The sequence below is a fragment of the Nothobranchius furzeri genome, chromosome 10, assembly GCF_043380555.1.
Source record: "Nothobranchius furzeri strain GRZ-AD chromosome 10, NfurGRZ-RIMD1, whole genome shotgun sequence".
Lineage (NCBI taxonomy): Eukaryota > Metazoa > Chordata > Actinopteri > Cyprinodontiformes > Nothobranchiidae > Nothobranchius > Nothobranchius furzeri.
Genome location: NC_091750.1, coordinates 50,338,559 through 50,357,660, shown reverse-complemented (window position 1 = coordinate 50,357,660; position 19,102 = coordinate 50,338,559). Strand labels below are relative to the sequence as shown.

At 38.2% G+C, this 19,102-nt stretch overlaps 1 protein-coding gene across 3 annotated transcripts in view; it reads right to left on the bottom strand.

Annotated features, from left to right (window-relative positions):
* Nucleotides 1-17,962, bottom strand: part of LOC107386599 (roundabout homolog 1) — a 142,577-nt gene extending 124,615 nt beyond the window's left edge. Inside the window, exons 1-3 of one of the 3 annotated variants that reach the window (XM_054730647.2) lie at nucleotides 17,752-17,962; nucleotides 8,972-9,100; nucleotides 4,054-4,146 (exon numbers count right to left, since the gene is read on the bottom strand). In XM_054730647.2, the coding sequence (XP_054586622.2) occupies nucleotides 4,054-4,146; nucleotides 8,972-9,056 (178 nt within the window). In that variant the 5' untranslated portion in view covers nucleotides 9,057-9,100; nucleotides 17,752-17,962. The remainder of the gene's footprint in view (nucleotides 1-4,053; nucleotides 4,147-8,971; nucleotides 9,101-17,751) is intronic. The other 2 variants (XM_054730649.2, XM_015961118.3) reach the window with 2 other exon arrangements.
* Between the last annotated feature and the right edge of the window lie 1,140 nt (nucleotides 17,963-19,102).

Sequence of the window (19,102 nt, the reverse complement as noted above, 5' to 3'; positions counted from 1 at the left end):
TACATAAACAAGTGCGTGTACACACACAGGTGCTCACATGGTGCTCTCATAAGCATGGACTTGGGCACGTTCAACCCATGTCTTAAGGCTGTGGTTGGCACTAAATGCACTGTGATTTATTATCGTGATTGTTCAGTAAAACAATGTTGATTTTATATTTCCTCATCAGATTGACGCAGTGATAGCTTGCTCTAGTTGTATTGCTGTGTGTTTTCTTTTTTCTCCTTCTGCAGGTATAGAAGCAGACTCTTGTTCATAATTGATTGTTTATTTTTGTGGATTCTGTCTCTTTAAAATCAGTTTTCCAAACTTGTTTAGTTTATCTGTGTTAACGTGAGATTTGCATGTTTGCTATTCAGTTTGACTTCCAAAATAACATTCCCTTTTAATATTCCCAAGGTTCCACTGCTTTTAATCTGACATCATCTTACCTTGTCTTAAATTTAAGTTTCTGCCAAACGTGTTTGAGAAAATAATCCTGGCTTTCAAATCCCAGAGAAACATTTGGACCTCACCATGAGCCTTTATAAAACACGCACTCCCCATTTCACTCAAAAGCACCTCTGCATCTTTCCTTTTATCCCGTTTCCCTCCAGCTTCTGTTCATCACATTTCAAGCAGCACAAAAGCAGAGGACTCTCTGAGCTGCTGTGCCATATTAGTTGCTGTTTGCTCCATTTTGATTCTTTGCTATAGCTCTTCCATGCCTACAGGGCCATTACTTGTTCCTTTTTTTGTCATTTTTTCCAACCAAATATTATCCACACTGTGGCTCACTGGCATCCCAGTTGGTTGCAAGAATGACATTGTATTGTAGTGCCGTAGAGGACAATTAAGTCTTGCTTTTTGCAACAGCATAATTGGTCCCATTTATGGGAATAAGCTGCTTTCTGTCACAGTAGGGTCTGCACACAAACAAAAGGACATGGGTCCATGTGTGGAGCCCCATTTTTTGGTGTTTTTGTTTTACTTTGGTTCATAACAGGAGAATTATAAACAATCGAATGTATAATTTATGAATCTGTATGTATTTTCCACAGTCCAAAACATCTTTAACATTAGATTATCCAAGAACAGATGGTGTTTAAAAAAAGATGTACACAAAGATATGCACATCTTCATGGCAACAAAGCAAATAAGATGGCAAGGATTGTAAGGAGCCCATGCCAAGGACTGGGAGCTAATATTGTTTTATTTGTTTATTTCATTCCAGATAAGCTTTCCAGCTGGGTACCATCCAGGAAATATATCCAAATAAAAAAAATAAAAAAAAAAACAAAGCCAAACATTTACAACAACAAAAAAAAAGAAAAATGGATGATTTGGAATTTCGTCAGAGCAACAAACTTGGCCTCAGTTAGTCTTTTATTAGTCAGTCATTGCTTACTGTTCTGCCCATAAAAATACAAACCGATTTAAACAAAATGCTGAAATAATCCCTTTATACCTGGCAGGATGTTAGGAGGGAATATTGTTTGAACTGTGTATATAATAGATGAAATTCTCCATGTCATGATTCTATAGACAGCTTCCTGGCTGCCACTTTTCTTATTTGTGTACTTGTCGCATTCTCTTGCATATGTTTGCAGGATCAGCCAGAGCACTGCAGAAAAATGCAAGACAATGGCTGCTTCCACAGAGACGCTGATGAGATACTGAAGGTTTCTGCTTTTCTCAGTTTCCACACCAGCATCAATCTGATTGTCCAACCAGCCTGTAAGACCTGGAAATGTTTTCAAAGTGCACAAATCCACTGTCATCTTGTTCCATTGTAGGAAACAGAGCAATAAGTCTGGTTAAGTAAGGAAACAATAGCTCAAATAGGGACAACATGTAGAGCCTTGACACAGCATCAGAAGACCAACCAGCCAGCATGCAAAGGTGGGGCCCATATGGACTGTGGGGCAACAGTATGGATTCCCACAGGTTTTGTCCACGGTTTCCATGGTGACCCCACAGGGGGTTGCACATATAGATCTTAATAGGCCTTAAATGGGTTTTCAGAGGGACACAGATGGTTTGAAGATCTGATTTACTAATCTTGGTTTTAAATGTGGGCAAACATCTGTGGAAAATGCAGATGAAACCAGTTAAGACCCATACTCAGAGTATGATGGGGAGGACATGACAATCCAAGTCTATTTTGCCTTGGCCCCCAAAATGCCTTGAAATGGCCCTGAGTGTATAGGGCCGAGTCGTGAAGGTGATCTGAAGTTAATACAGTTAACAGGTGTAGTGGGGTAATTCTACCTTCCTTTTCCTTCTCAAGCACCTTGTTTTGTTTTCTGGATTTTCCTTGAACCATTTTCCTGTCCTGTCTGTCTCATCTTTCTGTATCTCCTCTCCATCATCCAGAAAAAAAATGCTTCCTTGCTTTCTTGCTTTTTACCTCATGAGCTACTTTTGAACTAAGCGGATCAAAGGGATCTACTAAATGCAAAAAAGGTGGAGTGCGTACTGCGCGCCTGCACCAGTGAGGTGACGTCACCGGAGCATATGAGCTCCGCTGACGCAGAGCACGTCGGGCATGAATTAAAGACAGAAAGTACCAGAGAATATGAGCAGAAATGAACGATCTTGTGTTAATAATTTACTTTTGGTGGTGCCACTTTGAGAATGTTACTGTGGCCATGCGCTCGATGCAGCTGCGTGGAGCCCGAGAACAATCAGCGCTTGAAAAAGTCCCGCTATGCTGAAAGTTCATGTAAATAACATAATATAGGTTGAAACTGGATCTCATTTTTGGCTCTCCCTAAGTTGAGGGCTTCTAGGGTTCGTTTCTACCCTTTCAGTGGAGCCGGGCTCCCCTTAGCTCCCCCGTAATTTGAACCATATACTCCATAAGGGGCCCACCTATGCATGTTGCCTGGAAGTGTCACAGGATCATCAGAACTGGACCACAATAGATGTCCATCCCTTCATCACCACAGTAGACCCATCTTCTGATGTTTACCTCCAGCAGGATAAAGCACCATGTCACACAGCTCAGATCATCTCAAACTGGTTTCTTGAACATAAACATGAGTTGACTGGACTCCAACGGCCTCCACAGTTTTCAGATGTGAATCCAGTCTAGAACCTTTGGGATGTGGTGGAACTAAAGATTCTTATCATGAATGTAACTGTGTGATGCTGAGGATTTCTAACACATTGTTCAATCTAAACTTCAAACAAAAATGCAGTTATGAAGTCCAAAGGAAGTTGTTCCAAATAAGGTGACAAAAGAGTGTATAGATATTTCATTTTTCTGGTGGGTTTAGCACAAAAAGTTCACTAAATTGACAGGAGAGCAGTTCCACGTCTGTTCCACCTCAGTACATCCCATGTCAGAGTCCTTAGTGTACCATGTCAGAGTAAAAAGGTGGAAAAAGGGATTGAATGGTGTGGCTTTGGACACAGCACTTTCAGTCAGCAGCAGCTGAACTGGCATTATGTAGTGTTAGAGGCTTTGTCAGCAAAATGAAACAAAGGACTCATCTAGGGTTCAACACTGTATCCTTCAGAAGACAAACACAGAGTCAGCACAGCCTGCAGCACATTCATGCAGACAGCCGGCTTTGTCCAGGTTTAATTCAAACCTCCCTTTAAGACAACAGTGAGGATTGTAGAATGAATGTTAGGTTCAACAAAACAGAGAAAATCAACAGCAGACAGGAAACTGCAAACACTCAATGGCTGCTTTTTGACAATTTGTCTCTTTGAAGCTGAATCTTTAAGCAGATGGACCAAAGCTGAAATCACACACCGCTGTCCAATAAAGACTGTTTAATACACACAGCTGTAGTGGAGCATCTACGGTCTGGTCTGATGATGTTGGGTTTGTTTTGCATCATCAGGATGAAACATGAATCTTATTTTCCCTTGCATCGTTATTACAAGCTGCAGATTGAAATGTAATAAGTCGTTTTCTAATTTTGAATTTGTGTAACTGTGATCTTCTCAGATCATATTAGAGGGATATATTCAGCACATTAGCAAAGCTGTTCAAACAGCTAACACTGAGTCCTAAAACAGCTGATTAACCAGACAATTTACTAGAAATGTTCACGTTACCTTTGTACCCAACGTTGTTGCTTTGATCAAGTCCTGTTTCTGAAGCAGGTGTTTGAGTGATGACCTCACGAGTTCCTCTGTGCTTCCCTGCATCTGTTTGTAGGAAAACAACAGAAGTCTGGTTAAAATAGAGAAAGTTTTCTAGCTGGTCTGCATCTGATGTAACTTAGGAAAACATCAAAATGTCTGCTATTTCATTTACATAATAAACACACAAACCTGTGTGCAATTCTTCAGCTTTCATAATTTTCTACACATTACTACATTTATTCATTTGATGACTTGTGAGGTTCAAGGAAAGAAACGTTTCTGCTGATCCCTCCATACTACTTTGGAAAATAATGTATAGAATCATATAAAAAAGGACAGAACGTGTGTCAATATATTAATAACATTTAAAAAAATAAATTATTCAGACAGGTTGGTCATGAATTAACAACCACTGATATCTGTTTAGTGGCATGATTTTTTATTTTAAAATGTCACCACTAGATGGTGCCATCGCTTTACCATGACATATTTATTAAAAAGATCATAAAACATGTTATTTACTTATTTATTTAATTGTTATAGTTATAAAAACTATAGTTATAGTTACAAATTCACTGTTCCTGGTTGACTAATCTCAAACATAAAAAACAACTTCAAAAAATAACATTAATTCAAATTTTAAAAATGCAAATATTACAAAATCCCTTTTGTAATATTATGTTGAAAAATAATGATGAAAGCAATTTTTGCCTCATCTTTATTACTTACATTGTTAATTCACTTACATTGTTTATGCTAAGCTAAAGTAAACAGAATACTGCCAATCTCTTAATCCCTTTGACTGCCTGCTCAACCATTTGGTGTAGCATATTTTGAGAAACCATATTTAATGGGCAGGAGTATTGAGCCATCTCTACCACTTGGTTGAGTTATGTTGTACTAAAAAAATCAGCTAGATGGCACAGTGTCAGGAAATTGCAGGTGTCATCCACCATGCTCCCACCAGGAAATCAGAAACAAAAACAAACAAAACAAAAAAAAAAACACTCTGGGCACATGGACTGTTTTTGAAAAAAATTGTAAAGGTAAGTACATTTTTCCACAGTAAAATCATGTCATAGTCTTTGCAGAACGTAATTATGTCATTTGATACCAGAAAATAACTGTAATAAATTCAGAATACATTTTCTAAAACATGCTCAACCAAACGGTTATCAGTTAATGGTAAGGTTAGCAACACTAAGCTAATGTTTAGAAATTTTGTTGTGACATGTTAAATTGACTATTTTCCATGAAATAAAATGATTTAATGATCCATACATTTAAGTATTGTGTTTTAATTTTTTTTACAGGACTAAGTAAAAAAAAGATTTACTTTGTCAGTGTTTTCAAAATATTGTTTTAAACGATAGGTAAAAAAATAAAACCATTGCAGTTATTTGAATTTTACAAAACCATCTATAACACCTACAATTTCCTTTTCTTTTACATTTAATAGATGCAAATCCTTTTATGGAACAAGGCAACACACTTCTCTGGCCCTTGTGCCTGAAAAATCTCAGGACTCTGATAGTGAACTGAGTGATGATGACCCTATAGAGGATCCAGATGTTCAACCCAATTTTGCAGATAATAGTGATGAAAGCTATTTTGATGTTTCCATGGAAGAAGATGCTCCTTCAACAAGCAGATCAACACAGTTGTCTCGTAAAAAGAGCAAAAAAAGGAAACGCATCCTAAAAACTGTTCCCTTGGAAGAAGCAGATCCATTATACCCATCTTCCTTCTCAGTCCCCAAAAAAGATGCAAGAAGAATCTGGAAGCATGAAGACACTGAAGAATTGCAAGTTCTAGAAGCAAGTTTTGAGCCCCCTAAGGCTTTACAATCCCCATTCCAGTACTTCAAAATGCTCTTCACTGATGAAATGATTGATCATATTGCTTATCATACCAATCTGTATTCTGCTCAAGAGTTGGGAGACACAATCAAGACTAGCCCTAAGGAAATTGAAGATTTTCTGTCAATCCTCCTATTTATGAGTGTTTTCAACTTTCCACCGCTAGAAGATTACTGGCACCATGAGTTAAGTTTCAGCGTGATAGCCGATATTATGTCAAAGAAGAGATTCCAGCTGTTGCGCCAGTTCATTCATTTCAACGATAATCAGCAGTGTAATGACAGTGGAGACCGATTTAACAAAATCAGACCTCTCTTTTATATGCTTCGTGATCAATGCCTCCAGATACCATCAACATATAAGCACAGCGTGGATGAGGTCATGGTAGCCTATAAAGGCACAAGGGCTGGCAATCTCCGTCAGTATATTGGCAACAAGCCACACAAGTGGGGCTTTAAATTGTTTTGCCGAGCCAGTTCATCTGTCATCATTCATGACCTGCTGCTTTATCAGGGAGCTTCCACATTCTTCAACACTACCCTCAGTGAAGAGGAGCAGATGTTACCTTTGGGAGCCAAAGTGGTGACAACACTTTGTAAAACCGTAACACAGCCAAGGCTTTCTGTTGTGTTTTGTAACAACTATTTTACCAGTTTTAAACTGGTGGAGTACCTGGACACCTCGTTGGGTGTCAAATGCATTGGCACTGTTCGACCAAATCGCACAGGCGGAGCCACTTTGATGACAGACAAAGAGCTGACAAAGAAAGGGCGTGGAGCTTTTGACTATAAAGCTGCTGAAGGGGTGATCGCAGTAAAATGGTTTGACAACAAATGTGTGAATCTGCTGAGTAACGCCGTTGGGGTCATGCCATTATCAACTGTCAAACGCTGGAGCAAAGAGTCCAAGGCAAAGATTTCCATCCCATGCCCATCTCTTATCCATGCCTACAACGAGCATATGGGAGGGATTGATCTCTCTGACATGCTGGTACACCTGTACAAGACCCCAGCCAAGTCTACAAGATGGTACCTACCACTCTTTGGGTACGTGCTTCATCTGTGCATTACAAATTCCTGGCTGGTCTACAAATGGGAGTGTGGACAACTGAATCAGAAACCAATCTCCTTGAAAAGATTCCGCCTTGCAGTTGCCCAATCCAGCATTCAAAGTTATCCGACCATCATACAGCTCTCCACTATGGCAAGCCAAATGAGCATTTATTCTGATATCAGGATATCAGCCAGCATTGTCATGAACATGTAAGCCATTTCTGTCCACTAGTTAACTAGTTAGACATGTTTGTGTCAACTAGTTAAATAGTGACAGCCTAAATGTCAACTAGTTAACTAGTAAGGCCTAAATTCTCTCTAGTTAACTAGTTAAAATGTGTCATATCTTACTAGTTAACTAGTATTGCTCAGTGTGTTCACTAGTTAACTAGTGGACAGATCAATGTCCACTAGTTAACTAGTTAAAACACATTTAGTTTTTACTAGTCAACTAGTAAGGTACAAAAACTTGTACTAGCTGACTACTGAATGTAAAAATCCCACTTGTTAACTTTGCCCAATTTGGCCAGCCGCTTGAGCATTAATTCTGATATCTTGTCAACAGGTCAACTAGTTAACTAGTGAAGCCAAAATATGTTCACTAGTTAACTAGTGCACATTTATGTCTACCACAAGTTAACTAGTGTGCACATTTTGACCCTCACTAGTTAACTAGTGAGACAAATACCTTCAACTAGCTGACTGGTATGCATTTCTGCTTTTACTAGTTAACTAGTGAGCAGTTTTTGTGTCAACTAGTTAACTACTGAAGCCTAAATGTGTTCACTAGTTAACTAGTGCGCATTTCTGCTGCCACTAGTTAACTAGTGGGCACATTTTCACCCTCGATATTTAACTAGTTGACACAAACATGCCTAACTAGTTAACTAGTGGACAGAAATGGCTTACATGTTCATGACAATTCTGGCTGATATCCTGATATCAGAATAAATGCTCATTTGGCTTGCCATACTCCACCCCCATCAAAGAAACGCCACATCACAAGACCCTCACAACCACAACCAGATGTGCGATACGACAGCTGTGGGCATTGGCCACTTCACTGTGACAAGCGAGGCCGATGCAGTTATTGTCCAAAGGGTGTGTCAATATGGAAATGCCAGAAATGCAATGTTTTTCTGTGCTTGGATGCAAATCAGGAATGCTTTGCAGTATACCACCAGAGGTTCTAATGATCAGGAGGTATTGGTGCAGTTGCATCATATAAGAGCAATGAAAAGAACCAGAAAAAATTCAGTGTGTTCTCTAATTTCCAGTGCAAAGTGGAAATGGTGAATAGGATACTTCCAGAATTTTATGGAAAATAAAAAATGTTTATGCTGTTTCAACACTACAATGAAAGGTCAGAAGTAAACTTGTATGTTCTGAGCATCTTTTACAGTATTTGTATAAAATGTTTCTGATCATTAGTTGTGTATTTATTTTATTTTTATTTTTTTACACTTTGTTAAAATAACATCCAAAGTTGAAATGGAATCTAACTGTTTGGTGTCTTACTACCAAAATAAAGTGGGTAAAAATTTTGAGTAGTTATTTTTATTTCAAAAAGAGTATAATGCTGACTTTTTTCCCTAGTTGTTATGTCTATTTTACTTTATTTACTTTTACCGTAGAGACACATCTCAACCAATTGGTAGAGGGTAGTAATTTAAAAACTATGAAGTGTGTATAAAAAAATATTGATTGTGATCATTATTCACTAGAAGGAATAGAAAATACAAACAAATAATTTTTTCATTAGGTTTTTCTTGGTGGGGCAGTCTTAATGATAGTTGGATGTGGTGGCCATCTGAAAGTTTCACTAACATCTTCACAGTGGTTCATGGACTCACACACACACACACACACACACACACACACACACACACACACACACACACACACACACACACAATGATTTAATTAAGTAAAAAGGGATTTTTGTTTTCTGACCCTTTCTTTCTTTTTCACTCTCACCTGATGGGAAGTCCATCCCTTCACTCAGCTCCAGCTGGATGGTGAAAAGCAGGCTGGTGAGAGAGAACAGTTGAACTGCCAGCATAATCTTAAAAGACCCAATTAGTCTCCAGGAAACCCCTCATAAACCTGAAAAAGAGTCAAAATTCATATTGTTGTCATTGTCAATGCTTTAATCCTCAAATACCCCATGAAAATGAATTGAATAATATGAATATCAAGGATTATTGTTGATTTTTCTTAGTTGAGGAACTTTTTTCACCTTCTAAAATTAAATATTGAAAAAAAGGAGGAAAAGAACCACCAGAAAGAGCTTTGTTCATGTACCCATGCTGGCAAACATCTACACGCCTGTTTTAGTGTGAAATTCATCTTTAGAGGAAAGAAGCGGACAGATGGACATTCCTCTGAAAGCCACCCAACAGCCAAGCTCTGTGTTTGTTTGATTTGTGATCCACTCAAGACTTTGTGAGGAATTTTGGGATTCTTTCTTCTGTCAATTCCATTTAAAGTGCTTACGTGAATAAAACCGGTTCTTTATTTAGACAAACGGTCCACGAGTGCTTCATCAATATTCCATGCGCTCACAGACTCAAACATGCTCACGTTTACCTGCTACAGCCCCCATCATAATCTCCTGCTTGTACAAAAAGGCAACACATCTCGCAAACACAACATGAAACACACCCTCGCTCTCAAGTGGCGATGGTGATGAGACACAATGACAGTTCCAGGCAGGAAAAAAAACAGGAAGTCACTTCTAGTGATCAGCCATCTGTGGTAGAAACAGCTTTGCAGCTCATCCAATCTGTCTGATGGGGATCCAGATTCATGGCACTCTTGGCACCCTGTGGTTGCCGCCTCCATGCAACACTTTAAATGCTCAGAGAAAATCACAGCTTCAGTCAGCTCTTTAAAAATGCCAAAGCTCAAAAAAAAAAAAAGCCATACAACGGACAAAGTGATGAAACAACATATTTATTTCCTATAAGTGTTTGAAAGGGTCCAGTTTTAGTCATTTAGCACTTTTACATTCAAATTGATTGTTCTAATTAATGCCTTCCTTTTGATTCTGAAACTGTTAGTAAATATTCACATAGCATTAACGCTGTTGCTATGCAAACAAGAATGCCACTTTTCCAGAAGAGACTGTTTTCCACTCCGGTTCGCGTTTGTGCTGGAGATGGAATTTTGCACCAAAAACTAGTAAAGGAAACATAATAGTTGATGGTTGTTTAATTTTGGGGTTTAAATTCTTAATGCTAAATACACTATTTAATCATCAAAGATGTAAGAGCACATTAAAAACAGCAGTTCGTATTTAGAATGATTACAAACAAAAATTATGCTTTTTCTGGCACCAGATGTCATGAAATTAACAGCTTGCTAAATCAACTCCAGATAATTAAAAATAATCAGACCATTAATGGATCCATTACAACCTAAGGCACACTAATATGTCATTTAAAGTGTTTTAAAGGTGGTGCAGCAAAGGGTTAGCAAAGTGTTAGCCAGTTAATTGCCTTGTTTACTTTTGATCTTTTAGATTCTACGTTGCTTGCCTCATCTTAGTACTTTGAATGACATTTTTTTTAAATGTTAAAATTAAAATTAAAAATGTTGTCACAGCTCCAGTTATGGGATCTTTTTCTTTGTTGAAAGCATCGAGGATCTTGTTAGATTTTGCTTTCCTACGCTGGCAAAAATCTCCCAAAACAAATGAACTTTTGTCGAGGCAAAAATTTACCAATACAAAGAAGTGGAATTAAACGTTTATGTTTACCTTTGTGAGCAACGACAACAACTAAATAACACTGCATAACTAACAGAATCATAAACAATTCCACAAGTCTTTGCCTTACTTTTGAAGTAATGTCTAATGGAAGATTTTAACTGCTACTAGCTGCTAACAATCAAGAAAATAATAAGGATGTTGAGGCCAGAAATAACCAAACTGCCCTCTAATGGTGGATTGCAATATTGGTTTTAAGCTCCGCCCCCTCCATGTAAAACTAAAAACAGTTTGGCTGATTAATCTAATTAGGGAGCCTTTCTTCTTTCCACTGGATATGAAAACACTGCAAAATGGCTGCAAAACATACAACTCTGTAATTAGTCGCAGTTTTTGTGGACGACTTTCTTCCCACCACCAGCAAAGTGAAACGTTTTGGAGACGTCCCAGAAGCTAAAGGACACTATTATGTATATAATGACATATTATATATGTGTTAAGTTGATTTTTAGGTGCTACGCTTCCAAAACACATGAAACTTTGCAGTTTAGACCTGGCCAGGAAAGAAAGAAACTTTCAAAATAAGTCACGTGCAGTTTGTCATTTCCTGTGAAATCTCTGAAGCCAATGTAAACAAATCAGAAAATAAACCACTGATCTTTTAGAATACATGCATCTGTCTTTCGTTTTGCTTGTTATTGTGTGGACTTCTGAAATTCTCCTGTGATTTTGTAACCTCACAGGATCAGCTGGGTGAAATGCTTTCCCTCCCGTTTGGAAGGATGAAACGTCTCTATTACGTTACACACCGCTCCCACATGCAGTGGAAAGCCAGGTTAAGTCTTGTTCCCTTCCGGTCAGCTCATGGGTCCATGAAAAGAAAACATATATATATAAAGTGAACAGGGCTATAAAAGTTATTTTCTGGTATGCCTTACACCCTAAATCACACGTATGTTTTACTTCAAAATAAAAGATAAATAATCATGTGTTTTTGACTATGTCTGTCAAGTAGTTTAAGATTTATTTGTTTTTGAAAATAAGTAATCAAAAGCACCGCAGAGTCTCTGATAAAATAAAATGTGGTGTGCTGCAAGGCTCGATTCTAGGACCAAAATTATTCACGCTTTATCTGAATGACATATTTTCCGTATCAACTTGGTAAAACTTTATCATATTTGCAGATGATACAAACGTTCTTTGTACAGGGAAAGACATGAATGAATAATTGCAAGTGGTAGAAAAAAATGGGTTTAATTAAAAAGTGGTTTGATTATAATAAGTTATCATTAAATGAAAACAAAACAAAATGTGTGATATTTTCAGGAAACAGTTAATGATGATGCTAAATTACACTTTCAAGTTTCTAAATCTATTGCATTACTCTACAAAACTAGGGAAGTACTAAACAAAAAGCCTTTGTTTTTGATTTACTCTTATTTAGTTTTTCTTTATTTGTCATACTATGCTGAGATTTGGGGAAACGAGGAGAAAATGTGCATGATCTCTATTTAAACTACAAAAAAGGCCATTAAAATTATTAACAAAGTGGAATACCTTATAACCAACAGCATTTTTTTTACAAAATAAAAGTTTAATATTAAGTAACATTGTAAAAGATAAAATCTCAAATAATATAAAAGATTTTTTTCAACCTTAGAGACAACTGATATAATCTTAGACATGTATTTACTTTTGAATGTGCAAGAACTAATGCTAACTAAAGAAGTGTTTCTGTTATTGGTGTGAAATTGTGGAATGAGTTAAATGATGATTTGAAGAAATGTACTTCTTTACCAAAATTTAAAGCATATGTGTTTGGTGTCAAGTACTTTTATGAAAAGGATGTGTAATATATTAAAGATTTATTTATTTTTTAAGCACAAACATACCTATTGTAGATGGAAAATGGGGTAGGCTGAAATAAGCATTGCTTCTGCCTATTACTTTTTTAGTTGTAATTCATGATGTTGTCATGATGTATCTGTGTTGCTTGTAACTCTTTTCTGTTAACGTTTCAACCAAAATATCAATTAATCAATCAATCAATTCAAGATACATTATGTAAAAATGAAGTAAGAATGTCATCCTGTGGTCAAATTTGGTTACTGCAGGGCATTTTTATCTAAGCCAAAAGTCACTTTCTCACTACCATTCAACGTGTTTCATGGCCAGTTATGAATCAGTGCCAGAAGATTCTAGATGACAAAGACGAGTCATACACAGTAAGTTCATATGTAGATTAATTCATTGTCAAATCTGGTGTTACTACTCTTGGGTGTTTTACGGTAGGAAGCACTTACTACAATTATTAGGAAAATAATTACGTGAAATTAGAGGAAGTGGTTGTTTATCTTGCTGTTATAGTTCTGAACGACTCATGAAAGGAAGTACATAAAACACCACATATGACTCATCATTCACTTCACAGTTGGATCGCTGAGAAGCCTCAAGACACACGGGTACCCTACTCTGCACTGACGTTGGATGCTATATTATTAATTTGATAACTTGTTGAACCTCATTCTGCCTGATTTACTTTATAAACCCAGACATCACATTTTTCTAAGACACTTAATTAGGCTTTTAATAACATCTATGATCATGTTTCATCAGAGTTTATTTATTGTCTCAGCTGATATTACCTTAAATCACCATTTATAATCATTTGTCCTGCCTCATCATTAGTAGCAGAAATATAGTAATAAATAGATTTTTATAAACTACATTTATTCCTCCATCCATCCATCCATCCATCCATCCATTTTCATCCGCTAATCCGGAGTCGGGTCGCGGGGGCAGTAGCCTATGTCGAGAGGCCCAGACTTCCCTCTGCCCAGCCACTTGGGCCAGCTCTTCCGGGGAAATCCTAAGGCGTTGCCTGGCCAGGTGAGAGACTCCACCGTGTCCTGGGTCTACCTTTAGGTCTCCTCCTATTTGGACATGCCCGGAAAACCTCACCAGGGAGGAGTCCAGGAGGCATCCTGACCAGATGCCCAAGCCACCTCAACTGGCTCCTCTTGATGTGGAGGAGCAGTGAATCTACTCTGAGCCCCTCCCGGATGGCCGAGCTTCTCACCCTATCTCTAAGGGAGAGCCCAGCCACTCTGCAGAGAAAACTCATTTTGGCCGCTTGTATCCGCGATCTCGTTCTTTTGGTCACTACCCAAAGCTCATGACCATAAGTGAGGGTAGGAACGTAGATCGACTGGTAAATCGAGAGCTTCGCCTTCTGACTCAGCTCTCTCTTCACCACGACAGACCGGTACAACGCCTGCATCACTGCAGTTGCAGCACCAATCCGCCTATCGATCTCACGCTCCAGTTTTCCCTCACTCGTGAACAAGACCCCGAGATACTTAAACTCCTCCACTTGGGGCAGGACCTCATCCCTGACCCGGAGAAGGCATTCTACCTTTTTCCGAATCAAGACCATGGTCTCAGATTTAGAGGAGCTGATTCTCATCCTAGCTGCTTCCCTCTCGGCCGCAAACCGCTCCAGCGAAAGCTGAAGATCACATTCTGTAGAAGCCAACAGGACCACATCATCTGCAAAAAGCAGAGACCTGATCCTCAGGCCACCAAAACTGATGCCCTCAACACCTTGTCTGCATCTAGAAATCCTGTCCGTAAAGGTTATGAACAGAATCGGTGACAAAGGGCAGCCTTGGCGGAGTCCAACTCTCACTGGGAACAAGCCCGACTTACTGCCGGCAATGCGGACAAAGCTCTGACGCCGGTTATTCCTCTGTCAAATTATTATAAAGTGTTGGTTCTCTGGCACCTATTTGTATCATCAATCGAATATTAAAGGTTCAATAACCATGATAATCCATATTTTATGCAGTATTTCATTTTATTGAACACTTTTATATTTTATTGACAATTTAATTAAAGTAACCACTTGCAAAACGTTACATGTGTATATTTCACTGTAATATTGAGTTGCTAATAATTGAAAAAGTAGGAGGAGTTTTCTTTAAAGCTGACCATTTGCTCCTAATTCATTGTTAGCGTTGTTAGCTCTGCATTAGCTACTAGCCTTCTTTACTTGATATTAGAATAAAGCCAAAAGATGCCGTGGCTTCATAGGGGTTAAAGAAATTACTTCTGGGTCGCTCCTGTTTACTGGCCTTGCTTCTTTAAACAACTTGATTTATTTAAAGGAGAAAAACTGACAATGATTGCCACATTAGATTGTTTTGTGATCATTAGAACGTGTAGAATTCATACACATTGCTCTTTTAAACAGCTAAAATGTTAAACTGTGAGGGCTAAATATAAAAAGAGGAAACAAGTTTTTTTAAGTGCAAAAACACTACTGGATTTTAATTTAACAGAGTCCAAAGTTTGTCATAGTTAAAAGCTTGAATAACCTGCAACCAGAAGAGTTCAGAGTACAATTGTCCTTGATGAACAAGCTTGGTAATCTTGTTCTCTTAGTGAGCTAAAACAACTACATACATAGCATCATGCAGTTTAGTGCCAACAAACACATAAAGTGTTGTCCATTGGAGCATGAGCTGTCATTGCATCCTTAAAGTCAGCGTGGGCTTGACATATTTGTATTAAATACAAACTATCATGTTGTGATTCATACACAAGTTCAGAAAACCCAGTAAATATGCTGATGTTTCAAAAGCTATGAGCCGGAAACAATATATTCCACATTAATATTACACTCAATATGAAAATCTTTCATTTCATTGAGATTTGCTTATATAAAAGCATCACTGACACGTGGAGCCTGAATGATTGCATTCTTCACAACACTGAATATTTAAATGTGGGTGGTAATCGTGAAATTGAATTGTTCAGTTTTATCTGGCATGTCTCTTTGAGAGGACAGAATGGTACAAACTGGGAGCAGAAAGAAATGAAATCTAATCATAACTTAATTTTAAGCACAGCTAGAGGAAAATAACAGTATTTGTCATTCAGAAAACGTGCAGAAGGACATACGTGATATGCTAAAATCTGCAGCAGCAAAAGGCTCTTGAAAATGATTTCACTGCTGAAAATGTAGTTTAGATCTAGCATAAACAGACAGTGAATTATACATTTTGTCTTGGTTTAGAAAGACTGTTATAAAAAATATGTTTGTACTGAGTATTTATTTGTAACAAACTGCACCTAATCACAGCATAGCTGACCTAAAAAGCCCAAATATCTAAAATTATCAGTTTAATCTCTCTCCTGCAAGCAGTGAGATGAAGCAGCTGATGTCCTCCTGGAAACTCTGACCGCTGGGGAATAATCGCAGCTTACCATCGAACACATTGTCAATAAGACACAGCAGACAGATCGCATACTGTAGAGAGCACTGGACCGTGAACAAAATCAGCCTCCGCCAGCCTCCCCCCACTTAACACACTCCCAGCTTTCCACCTTCCTAAATGTAATCCCACACACTTATAGACAGACGTGTGCAATATGCCACAAAGTAGCGCACATCAAAACGGCATCAGAGACATTACACGTGTCTGTTTATGCACCACTTCTTGCAGAAAGGGATAGATTTCTGATTGCACCTGCAGCATTTACAGAGATATAAAATTTAAGTGTACTTTTTAATTTACTGAAAAGAGATGCAAACGTATTTTTATTCATGCTGAACTCTTGAGCCTAACTTTAGTGGTTCTGAGTATATCTGTGCACGTCTGTGATTATTTATGAGCAGGTCTGTGGTACGACAGCGCCAGGGGTTGCTATGAGTTAGCAGGGGGGCACAGCCAGGAAGCATGATTCACTGACACTTCTGGAGTTTAAATCAAGCCCACAGTGGGAGGCATGTGAAGGAATAGACCCATGCTATCAAGACAGACAGGCGCACATTTTTGATGTACACAAACCCCGCAAACCCCATCTGCATATATTACTGTCAGCCAGGTAAAGTCATACATCACATGCTTGTACATTATAACTACACTCGTCTTCTTCTCATGGAGCGACTGAGGAGATCTGAGGGGTTTTTATCAACATCTGACAGATACCACTGACATATGGCTGTGTCTTTTGAGGAAATGGATGAGGAGACAAACACAGATTTTCATCAGCACCACTGTAATGCATTAAGGGAGCTATCGGAGCAGGACAAAGGATATTAAAAGTGTGAGAGGAAATGTCAGTAGCTCTGTCAGAGGTTCGTTGTGACAAGATATAGTCTGCTGACGAGGCAGATAAACGACGAGACGGTCACATGTATCGGATGGGAAGGCTGTAGTGACCTGTGACCCCAGAGGAATAAAAACAGCTGCATAGGCTGAAAATAGTCTGAATAAAAGCAGTTATGACTACTGAGTCCCAAATCTATGTGGTATGGTGAGAAAAGTAATCAAAAGTATAGAAAATGCTGAAACAATTTAAATGAATGAAAATGAAATTATTTAAAAAGTTATTGTTTTTATTGTTTATCTTTAAACCTGAATGACAGTTTTGTTTTATTCAGTTAAAGCCTCTAAAATTAGACCAATAGTTTTTTTTCCACTACATAAAATTAGACATTTAAACCCTTTGATAACAATACAAACAAATGTTGTTCAAAGTTACACATCTCCAGTTATAGAACTGAATTTTAAATGATCATAATTTCATGGCTGTTGAAATGTACAGGGTAATATGCTGGTTTAATTTTTTGATATACTCAGTAATGTATAGAAAACACTATTCAAACACATTTATGTGGTTTTGAAACAGTTTGATATAAAAACATTGGAAAAAAGTGAAAAGCTGTGATTTATACTTTTTTATTTAAAAAATAGATGATCACTTCTGCAATCTGACAGAGGACCAAGTGTTTCTCCAGTTAAAGTAAATGCATAAAAATAAGAAATCTCTTAGCAAGATGTGCAAAATCTTTAGTTGAAATAATAACTTTTGACCTCACAAAACCCCTAACCCTCACTATGGGTGGTTTCTGGACCTGTTCCGATAAAACCAGTGGAAAGGTTGTTACTCTTACTGCAGCCAGTTTGCCAAAACTGTATGTTCCTAATGAAAATTGCAAATCACGTTTGACTATCTGAAGGTGCACAACTTTAAAACTTACCCCTGCGGGCTACTCCTCCAGCATCAACGTTCCATTATCACTGAAGGAAGAAACACAATCCCCGAAAAATCTGCCACAGTGTGATTTTTTGAAGCATCCAAGTATCCAACAATGACAGCAGGAAGAGAGAAGGGAAAAAAGAATAATAGACCTGTAGCAAGAAGGGCGGTAACGGGGTGGGGAGGGAGGGGTGTGGGGGGGTCAAAAGAAAGAGACAATGCTGGAGGAAGAGCCTAAATAATCCATCTGTGATCCAGGAGGCGCTATCAGATAGGGGAGCATACAAATCACAAACCTTCCTCTGCAGCAAGAGAGGTCCAATATCCTCAGGGTCCTAAGGCTACACTCAGACAATGCTCTCCTAAACTCGTCACACACTCATTAGGATCAGAAACTAAAGTGAAATGCAACTGATTTTCTTAGACTTCAAGATTTTTTTGTTTATTGCAAAAAATACAAATGTGCATATCCCCCCCCCCCACCCCCCACCCCCCACCCCCCAGCCATTTTGAACATTACAGAGTGTTGACTCAAAATGTAACCACAATGATGAAATACAATAAATCCGGAACAGCGTTTGTTGAAATTCGGCACACATGGCGTCTCTCGTATATTTTGGAAGGTTCTTTTAATAAACCATCAGAGCCAGAGCTACCTGCAGCCATGCACAGAGACCTGCACCGTGTTGTTGCAATATGAAGAAACATTCTTTCATTGTGGTTTGCAATCAGAAAAGTATCCCACAGGGACCGCATTCACCTGCAGCAGAGCCCCTCTCTTTCTCTCACTCTGAAATTAAACCGGAATGGTTTTCATCCGTTTATGTTTTCATGTTCAGCCATTTCCTGCACAGCAGTGAGGCTTGAACAGTTGTTTTTGTGGCAAGTCTTTGGTTAGAATTATTTATGTACATTTGTGCACACATCATATTGATACTTTACCCAATAATTGATTTTTGTTATTCTTAATTGAAAATGGTGTCTTCAGTGATTGATGAACGCATCATCTTCCAGCTAATGATGTGTGTAACAATCAGAGAATTGATCCAGAATGATGCTCAGCTGCTATTCATTCGGCTTGGTGAGTTATTAGCTGTTCAATATGATGGGATCAGTGTGTTACACCATACAGGATAGAGCGATTCAATTGACTTCAAACAAAAAAGTACAAGAAATGAAGCATTTTTTAAAAATGTATGCTTGGATATATCCATCTCTGAGTTTCAAATGTTTCTTTTAATAAGACTTAAGGTGGACCCGGGGGTTTAATTGGTTTGGCTTTTGCACATTCTTACCTGAAACAAAAGTCAAGAGTGTGTGAAGAAGAGTGTTGCAGTGCGTGACACAAAAGC